This window comes from Chinchilla lanigera, unplaced genomic scaffold (genome assembly GCF_000276665.1).
Source record: "Chinchilla lanigera isolate Chin_1 unplaced genomic scaffold, ChiLan1.0 scaffold00018, whole genome shotgun sequence".
NCBI lineage: Eukaryota > Metazoa > Chordata > Mammalia > Rodentia > Chinchillidae > Chinchilla > Chinchilla lanigera.
In genome coordinates, this window is record NW_004955419.1 from 22,116,234 (window position 1) to 22,126,850 (window position 10,617).

The 10,617-nt window shown below is 36.6% G+C and overlaps 1 protein-coding gene across 1 annotated transcript in view; it reads right to left on the bottom strand.

Moving 5' to 3' along the window:
- Positions 1 to 3,121: 3,121 nt before the first annotated feature.
- The window catches only part of LOC102005475 (E3 ubiquitin-protein ligase Topors-like), a 7,876-nt gene continuing 380 nt past the window's right edge, over positions 3,122 to 10,617 (bottom strand). The window contains exon 2 of the mRNA XM_005382789.1: positions 3,122 to 5,713. Within this exon, the coding sequence (XP_005382846.1) occupies positions 3,389 to 5,452 (2,064 nt within the window). The 5' untranslated portion in view covers positions 5,453 to 5,713 and the 3' untranslated portion in view covers positions 3,122 to 3,388. The remainder of the gene's footprint in view (positions 5,714 to 10,617) is intronic.

A 10,617-nucleotide genomic window follows, 5' to 3' on the forward strand; every position in this document is an offset into this window, starting at 1 on the left:
AGGAACCTGCGGGTGATTTTAGGAAGGGAAATTTGTCTATTAGAATTCAGTAGCAGTGTAGAACTAGCTGGACATAGTGCCAAGAGTCAGTGAAGCTGGGTCAGAGGACATTCTAATGGTTCTGGTGAGGACAGATGAAAGGAATATTCTATGCAGTAACTGCAGGGATTGATAAATGCACCCCAGCTAAAATATGCGCAGTGGAAAGATATGGATATTAACCTTTTTTATTCACATCTGATCGAGACACTCAAGCATATTCAGATTCCTTATATCTTCTTACTTGCTTTTCATTAGACAGCTGTAATGCACTTCAAGGAGCATTGGCCCAAGGAGCCTAGAGAGTGAAGGACAGGGATAGAAACTGCCCCTGGACCTCTGGCTGACCCACATGCCGTAGGAGATACTGTGTGAACTGAAGCATATGTATTGAAAATCATTCACTTGCTTCCTCCCAGCTGGCTGAGGTGAATCCTATTAGCATCAAAAGTACAAGGCAGGGTGAACTTGGGAATGAGGAATTGTTTTTTCTCCTTATAAATAAATAGAAGTGACCCCTTAGCACCTTACCCTCCATGGTTATGTTAGCATTCTGGATTTTAAATGAAAAAGTGCTGTTAGTAGCAGAGAAGACTCAGTGATTAAGGGTTGTAAGTGTTTCTGAGCTGAATTTGAAAAGCTCAGTCAACCATAATAAGCTATAAAAACACAAAGCATGTGCCATTAGATCTCAGTTTGGCTCTCAGTACTGGTGTTAGTTACAGTACAATCTCTCTGAAACTCATTTTCCTCATTGAAAATACAAGCATAATTAAACCTACCTTAGTCACTGTGCTGAAAGTAAAGCAGCGCAGTGCTGTGGATGTGTTTCCCACAGGGTATGAGGTACAGATGAATGAAAAATGCAACAAAAGAGTAGATAGTGTCAAATTGTGGTTTCACACCATTAACACTGGAGTTGGGGGCATCTCGGTGTCAATCCAGATGGCAATGTCAACACTTCACTATCTTATCTACAAAATGCAGATTAAGGTAATAAAGAATTTGTGTGATTCACAAGTACTAAAATTACTGTGTCGTTATTGCTACTGTATAATCATTAGAGTGATTTGGGAGGGCTTTCTCTATGAAAAATTGTATTGTTTAAGAGTATTCTATGTTTGGTTCATTAGTAAATTTTTGACATCTTTTAACAGATCTTGGAATATTTGAGTTAAATGGGAATTTAGAAAACACCTAGTCAAATTCCCTACAATACTGGGGTCTAGCCAAGTATGAACACCTCCAGGGATGAGATTTCTTTCCTACTCAGACCTCGTGCTTTATCATATATCCTTGCAAATTTCCCCCTAAATGAAGCCAGATTTGCTCTCCAAATTATTCAGAGAAATATCTGTTCCTAGAGAAAATTCATTCGTCTGTTTGAAGCATACAGTTGTCCACTTTGGCTCTCCATACTTCGAGAAGTTCCCTACATCTTTGCATGCAAGCTAACATGGCTGGCTCATAAGTATATTTTGACCACGATAACAGTTAAAAAGCTCCTGTAAAGGGGTGGTGCTCTGAACTACTACAATGGATCTCCTGTTCTTAATTTCAGAGCTTTGAATATATCCCCATTAATCTTTCCATGAGTGGTTTTAGTTCATTATTCATAATAGTCTACTTACCTAACAACGAAAAGTATGCATCAAAAAAAGAAGCAGAAGGATGATGGCAAAGCTTACAATTAAATCACCAGGAAAAAATTAGATTTGATTTTTTATATTCTAGGATTTCTGAAGAAATGATTTCCTTACTATTTTTAAATGGGATGTTGATTAAAATAACCTATTTGAATGTTGAGTTCTGTGCTCACTTTAGGTGCTTAGTGACTGCTATGGACTTGCACTGACCTGATTTTATTCTTATTTACAATTTGGTATCATGTCTTCTCAGAGCTTCTCTTGGGAGTTTTCAAAATTTTTATTTGTCTTCCTTTTCTTTAAGTTAGTTCTTTTCTTGGTAGACTTTGCCAACAAATGCTCTTGGCAAACTCATTCTCACTCTTCAAGACTATACAAAACACCTTCAGACTTTTCCCCAGTAGAGCTCCCCGTCTATTCCGTACACTTCTATTGCACCATTTCCCAATGAACTGTTTGAAGCAAGTAAATAGAAGTCCTGATTAAATAAAGGAATCAAGGAGGAAATGTATCAATTCACAGAATTGAGGGGAGAGTTCAAACCACAAAAGCACATAAAAAGCAGGGAAGAGCTCAATTTAAAGATCCAAGACACTGTCCTTAGGAATTTATTTGCTCTTCTTCCTGTTAGTTTGGTCCTTTTTTTATTTACCATAAACTTTTTTCAAATATTGTTAAATAGAGTCCCTGTCAGGATCCAAGCTTTAAATTTTAAACCATTTGTCACCAAGAAGAGAGATGACCTTTTTTTCTTGACACTACTTTGAAAATCCCCAGGGAAATGTAATCAGTGGACCACTATTGGACTCATCAGTTGTGTGGCCAAGGGACAAATGCTGTGATTAACTTGGCTTAAGTGTAATTACCATTCCTGGACTATTATGGCTGGGAAATCAGAATTATCTAAAAATACGGCAGCATTTAATGAAGATATATACATATATGTCCAGACAAGTGAAAGTACTGTTTACAGGGCACGGAGATAAAAAAAGGTTGTGCCAAAAATTTTATATATATTTATTTATTTTTATTTTTTGTTTATATGTATTTTCACAACTGAAGATGAAATCCCAATGTGTAAATCTTAGAACAGTGACACTGTCTTATTTTCTAGGGATTGAAAATACGTTAGGTCTGAAATACAATAGACCTCTCTCTCTCTCTCTCTCTCTCTCTCTCACACACACACACACACACACACACGCACATTATATATATATATTTAAAATAACACTGTATTTAACAACACATTCTCTTTATAACTTGTGTTAAATAATCTTTACTCCTGGTGTTAGTACAATCTTGTGTAATATGAAAACTTGGCCAATCAATCTCTACAATTGAGTCTAAAAACAAAAAGACACAAATATTTTAAGAAATGCATTCATTGAAAAAAAGGCAGGCAGCAATCATATTTACATATATGAACAATTTAATAGTATGTGTTTGTCTCCAAGAGAAGCTTTGAATTTAATCATCAGGCTTTGGTTCCAGTGACAAAGTGATGTGGTAAATATTTTTAATAATGTTTTTAGATTATATTCATACTTTTAAAGAAACTTGGAGGCCAACAAAAACTATTTTCCTCTGAAAACAACTTGCACCTCTGTTAGTATGAGGGCGCCTCTGTGTTTGTTCTTGCCTCTGGTAGATCTGCAGACTTCTGGTACTGGGAGATTGGCCTCCTGCAGGAAGGGGCACGTTCAGAAAAACTCTTTTTTTGGCCCTGTATCTTCCAGGTCCCCTGACTCATCACCGATTTCCTCTGTGGTTTGTATATCTGAATGCTGGCTTTTGTTTTTCCTGTGACTGACTCCTCTGGTTTTTCTAGCTCTAGAAAACGCAGCTTTTTGCTTCATCTCCCCTTTACTGGGGGATCTTTGCTTCACAATATGTAGGCAGGGGGAACTGTTACAGGGGCTCTCAGTTTGGAATGCACCTTCACCTTTAGAAGGACATTTGGGCCTCTTCCCAGCTGTTGAAGAAAGTTTCAGACATTGGGATGGGGTCAAGGATGCCCTCTTATAGTTGGATTCCTGACTCCGCACATTCATTTCTTTTGGGGACCCACAGGCTGTATTCTCAGTGAAGGGTCCACATCTATGACTTATTTCCAGAGAGAGATTACTTGACTCTCTGCCTTCAGATCTCCTTCTATGTCCAACACACCAGGATTTAGATCTCTGGGTACTGGACCTCCCTTGTCTTTGGATTCCTCTGCTGTGGTGTGAACCACCTTCAATAAACTGGGAAGAAGGTCTGCAAATTGATATCTTTTCTCTGAAAGAACTTAGCTTTCTACCATGTCTCGTAGGAAAAAGGGTGCTTTCTGAGATGCAACTGCAAGAAGGATCTCTCTTTCTAGGTTTCCAATTTATCAAGGCTCTTTCTCTGGACAGTCTTTGGAAAACTTTTGGTGAGGAATCTGAGTATTTGGTATTTTCTATTTGTTTTTTCTGGAGATTTGTTTGGGGGCCAATATGCAAAACCTTTCTTTCTCTTAGATTGTACTTCTGCTGTTGCACTGAATTAGAAATTTCTGGGGTATGGAAGGTGTGTGCCACTGGTTCAGTCTTTTTCAGATCTTGGATATGACCAGGATACAACTTTATCCATTCTGTGTCTTTCTCTTGAATATGTTTTTTGCAATTAAGCATTCCTGGACCACTTTTCCTTTGGGTAGCCCAGCTCAGAAGCACATTATCAGGAGAAATTGTGCCTTTTTGATTGCTTGATTCTGCTTTGGCTTTGGTCCAATCATGGATTTTGCTTGCTGTTTTATGATTGACTAGTGGTACTTCAGAGTGTCTCAAGGAAGAGTTACCATTTGGGAACGGTTTCAAGTGAGACTCAGACCTGCCCTCTTTATTCCATTGACCCTGGTTGTCTTCAGACTGCTTTTTATCATGCTGAGACATCATTAGATTGTGCTCTTTAGGCAAAGGCAAAATAGGACCTAAGGCAACAGATTCCTTTTTCACCCATGTTGAAACAGAAGGGCATTGATAAATGGCTCGCTGGTCATAGGTCTTCATGTTGTACGGTGAATGAACAAAACTGATAAACTCATGCAGGAAATGGTGGGTATGTTGTAGAAGATAAGGTTCCAAGAGGTGAACGAAGGCTTCACTGTCCAAATCATATTTTGTCATATGATGGAGGATGGCAGCTAGAATATTCTTTACTGTGTAGCCATAATCTCCATAAACAGCTCTCAGTTCCCGTTTTAGCCAGGGAACCAGGCGATGTAGGCTACCAGGATTGTTTTGGAAATACTTAGCTGACAAGTTCTTTGCACAGCCGTAGCCCTGGACATGGGACACCCAGATTCCAGAATAGTACAGAGCCCTCCGGAACTTCATAACCACGTGATCTCTGAAGTGGCCCAGAGACATGGAGATTGGTTGGAACTTCCCAGTGACCCCAAAGTCCCTCAGTAAATCTTGGATAGTCAGCTCTCCCGAAGGTTTGATTTTCCTGCGGATACCTTCAGGGCTCAGCCGGAGATAATTTTTTTGGGAAAACCCCACAGATTCTTCCTCCTCTGCAGCAACAAATGCTGAGTCTTCCTTGTCACTTTTTGGCCTAGTAAGACCGCACTGGGGAGGATAGCTCCATATACCAAATGGAGGGAGGGGTTTCTTCCTTGATCCTGAATGTAAGGAGCCATTTTTTCTTATTTTGGAATAGAAATTCCAATCAGGCTCACTCTCAGCATCCTCCAAGCAATTAGGACACTCACAGTCAGATGAGACCTCTAATGCCATTGCCCTAAGCAGATTATATTTCAGGGTTGAATGTGAGAAAAATTGCTTTAAATCAGTTTCTCATCTGGAATGAAAATTATCTATTAAAAGCCCTCTATGCACATTTTTGTAATGTGTTCTATCTCCCAGGGATTAATACTAAAATAAAGTTAAGAAGCTAAATATTTATCAAATTAACAATAATGTGCTCATAAAACTCAATGTAGATAAGGCAATGAGAACACAGGCACACTGATCTTCTCAAATTAGTAGTTGCAAACTCTGAAAAACAAATTAGAAATAAGCATTAAGATTTAAATCTTATATCCTTTCACCCAACAATTCCACCACTATAGGTTTAACCTAAAGGTACAAATAACCAACATGTGTACATTGATTTTTTTTTTTTTGATAATGGAAAACTGGAAGCAATCTAAATAATCACTAGTAGGGGATGTGTTAAATGATGGCTTTTTCACAATATTTAATATTATGCAGTCATTCAAAAAAAGTGAGGCAAACATACACATGAATGCATATGAGTAAATATATTGTTAAATGAAAAATAAGTCTGTGTAGAAATACAAGAGTATTAATTTCTGACAGTATTGGAAAAAGGCTAAAATTTTCTCAGTAGAAATAACAAAATATAGCTATAATATATGTATGCATTATATGCATTTACTGCATACAAATATATTCTTATATATGGCAAAATACTCGAGCAAAAACTATTAAAGATAAACCATAAACCAGAGAAGGATGGGAACTCCAATACTACTAGTTGTACCCCTGGGTTTTTAGCTTCAGTTCTTGGGAATAAAAAATGGACTCTATTCAAGATTAAATATTCAACAGAAAGGTATTTCTTAAATATGGATATAAAAATGTTTATTTCTTTACCAAAGAGATCATTAGAAGACCTCTGCTTTGAGGAGACAGCAAGAAATCTTATAACCAGATGTAAGTCAATATATCTGCAGACTAAATTCAATGTTTTTCTAAAAATTGCAATAGGATCATTTATATTGATTTGAATAGCCACCTCTGGCAACTAGCAAAGGTCAACCAAATTCTCTGTGGAATAACACAGCTTAAATCCAATTCTTATGACAAATTTTCCATAAATAAGTTCACATTTAAAAATCACTAACAAGAATAAAGCATCATAAGTCTACAGAAATAACAGAAAATTTTGCTCCTAAGAATCAGAAAATGAGTGAGTAGAATGTGTACAAAGAAATTAAATTGTCTTGAAAGTACTAAGAAAACATCTATATAACATGAAGGATTTAAAACATAGCCAAATAGGATTTTAAGGAATAAAAATTATAACTATTGAAATTTTACATGAATGGATAAAATAAACACTGCTAGAGATAGTTATTAACATTAAAATAAAGAACTGAAGAAATTACATAGAATGCATCACAGAGAGATGAAGAGAGAGAAATTTAGAAGATAAAGAAAATAATAAAATAAGACTTCATATTTTTAGAGAGAATTAAGAAAAGGCAACATTCAAAGACATATGTGTAACAATTTTCTAGAATACATAAAATATGTCAGTCATTCTTCCAAAATTACAATGAATTCCAACTATTACAAATGAAAAGAAATCCACATTAAGATACACCAAAGCAAAACTGCAGGACAGTAAAAATAAAGTCACTTTTCAATTGTTATTGTAAAAGAGAAAAAAAGACAAATAGATCTTTATAGTACTGAATGTAGCAAATTTGTCATTCTGGTATTATATAGTCAGTGAAAGTGGTTTTCCATGAGGCCAGCGATACAGCTCAGTGGCACAGTTCCCGCAAGCACAGAATCCTGAGATCAATTCTTGGTACCAAAAAAAAAAAAAAAAAAAAAAAGAAAGTGGCTTTCAAGAATAAGTCAAAAGATGGAAGGGGATGAAAAAAGAATTAAGATGTGTTGTGTAGATGTACGAACTCTTCAAACATGTACTATTAAAAATAATTAGGAGAAAGAAAAAATAATTGTGTCAAATTTACATAGGATTTGACCGGAAGACATTTGAGAGACATTAGAACTTGAAAAGCCTGAACACTAACTAACTTCTCTAAAAAAATGTGAAAGATGATTTCAGGAGAGAAATAACTCAAAAATGACTCCAGAAAAAAATCTGAGAGGTGGAAGGCAAAATGGTGAGTCAAAAATGGTAAATATATGGATTGATATAAAAAATAGTATATAGAACCCTGTTACAAACATCTATTATGGTAATAAAATGAAAACAAAACTCTAATACGCAGAAATAATTGCATGAAATTTGTGGTGTCTTGCTTATGTTTATATCAATACAATTCATAACAGCTAAATCTTGGAGGCAGTGCACATGTCCATTAACAGATGAACAGGTAAAGAAAATGTACTTATACTCAGTGAAGCATTACTTTACCATAAAGATAAACTTGAGTCATTTGTAGGAAAATGGATGCCCCTTAAGGCCATGATATTAAGTGAAATAAATCAGGCACACAAGTCTAAATATTGTATTATTTCTCTTATATGGGAAATCCAAAATATATAAAAATTAAAGAGCAAATTAAAAGATAGGTTGTAAGAAACAGGGAGATAGATCTTTTGCAAAAGGTGAGGGAACAAAGAGACAGAGGGAGAGGGAAGAAGGGAAAGAGAAGGGGATGAAAAAGGAATCAAGATGTGTTACGCACATGTACCAGCTCCCCAAGATGAATGCAAGCATTATGTAATGCAAATGTACTAACAAAAAAATTTTAAAAAGGAAGTTGAAAGGAAGCAAATGAAACCAAAATGTTCTAAATTTGGGGGATCTTTTTGAAGGTGAAGACATTTATTAAATTTAGATGCAGTGCGCCTGTTAAAATATTTACAGAAAGCAATGAAATAATAGAAGTGAGCTGTACAGAAAATTGTGAAAAAGAGGAAAATGGAATGAAAACAGGAACATCAATGAAATCTTGCACAAAAATAAATTTAAAATAAGCAAAAGATGAATACATAAGATTTTAGTAAATAAGTATTTGAAATAACAAATAATATAATATTTAGATATACATTATTGTGAAACAAGTTATATGTAAAGAAAGCAATAGGAATGGCAAAGAAGAAATGAGATAGTGTTTACTATTAGGTTTTAGAAGTGGAGAGGAATAGTGAGGTGTTGGACATTTTTCTGTAGGGAGCAGGGAGCAGCTAAGACAAAGTCGGCAGAGAGCACCAGGACCTCCTCTAGCCATGCAAACAAGCTGTTCTAGCTTGCAAGCTCATTGCTAGGCAGACAGGTCTTGAAATTGACATCAACCTTCTGAGTGTATAAGTGAATGCTCTACAGTTCTTAGGCAGTTTCTCTTCTCACATCAGGAGAGAGGACCTCACCTGACCTCAGCTTTGTCTCTTGTATTATTTTCTTCATTCTCTCACTGTTTTTTCCCCCAGGACCACTGAAAGCTGCACTGGTCCTGGCAATTTTCCACTCCTCAGTTTGAGTGATGGCATTTGCTTTATTGGTATTATTTAAACCTCACTGATATTATATATCTTTAGTATTAGTTACTATCAAACTGAAATCCTAACTCAAAAAGACATACATGAAAGAAGTTTCTACATATATCTAAAAATTCTATATACATAAAAAGAAATGTTAGTACTGAATGAGAGAATAGAATTTGATACAAACACAGGAAAAATACTAATAGTTTCCATTTTATATGCACAGTGTTTGATTTTGTGAACCACAAGTATGTATTTCTTGACTTTAAAAAACTAGCTAAAATGATGTATTCTAAAAGGAACAAAATTGCACCAAGTGAACTAACTGAAAAAATGTGTCTTTAAATCTTAGTCTACTCCTTCTGAACATATTTAGAATGGCATGATTGACAAGAAAATTGTTCAGATCTTTAGTGAAGAATATCTTTCATTTAGCCTGACTTCTCACTATCTTTGACATTTTTCATGGATAGAATTTACTTGTCGTTTCACAAACTCATTGAATCTTTGAGATGGAAAGGATTTCAGAGATTACGCTGTCTTTCAGTTTCAAGAGTTTTGAAGGCAAAGGACTCTTCTGATGAAAGCACACACAGAAGTGCAGCATACTGAACATAACTCCAGTCTCATCTCCCACCCTGCCCACCCCACATCTCTCCAGTGTTGTTCCACTGAATTTGTAGGGTCACCATGGAGTTCAGATTTACAAAGCTCTTTCCCACAGCTAACTAGTGCAGAAAGCCCCCTGGCAGCACCAATACTACCTTTACACACTTTATATTCTAAATTGTGTCATATTCTATTCATTGCTTGCTACAGCTTAGTCTAAGGTTAGAGAAGCCTTTTCTTGCCTAGAGCTAAAATATTTTGTGACGTAATTTTAATATATTAGTCCAAATTGTACCCTAGGCCTAATTTCCCATTCTTCTCCTTGGCCACTTAATCCCTTCCACCTAATTGGGGTCATTCACAGGTGAAAGTAGTTCATTGCATTCCACACCACACTCCCCTCTGACCTGCAACAGGGTTATCTTACCTGGCCTGCTCTATTTAATACTCCCTGGGGACCCTTCACGTAGGAGAAGAGTCCCTGGAACAAGGGCCTATGACATTCCCCTACATGCTGCTGCTGTTTTCGAGGATCCCTGAATTTCCTACAAGCCTAGGGCCTGCACCAGCCTCCTTCCAAAACCACACACCAGGACAGATCACACAGCCGGGATACATAAACTTAGACTCAAGGAGTATACAGGAGGTAAGTGGATGGGATTTTTTCATGGATACAGGGGTATAAGAGGCTATTTACGGGGCCAGAGGGAGGGGAAACTAGACAAGATACAAATAAGGGGATATTCTGTTACTGTTCCTGCTCCAGCTCCCACACAAACCAAGAACAGGCCTACTTCCAAGAGGTAAGTTTTAAAAACTCTTCATTCTACTTTCCTCGGTCTCAGTTCAATATGTATCTCATCCTCTTCCTGCTTCTATCAGGTCACCACATTCAAAATAGTCTATGCCTAGATCCCTTCAAGTTAAACAGTTTTAGCTACTTATTATTTTTCAAACAAAGACAGCTGGTTGCTTAACTTTCTTTCATCCTTTTTTTTTTTTTTTTTTTTTCGTTTTTCTCCGGTACCGGGAACCGAACTCACGACCTTGCGCTTGCCAGGCAGGCGCTTTGCCGCTGAGCT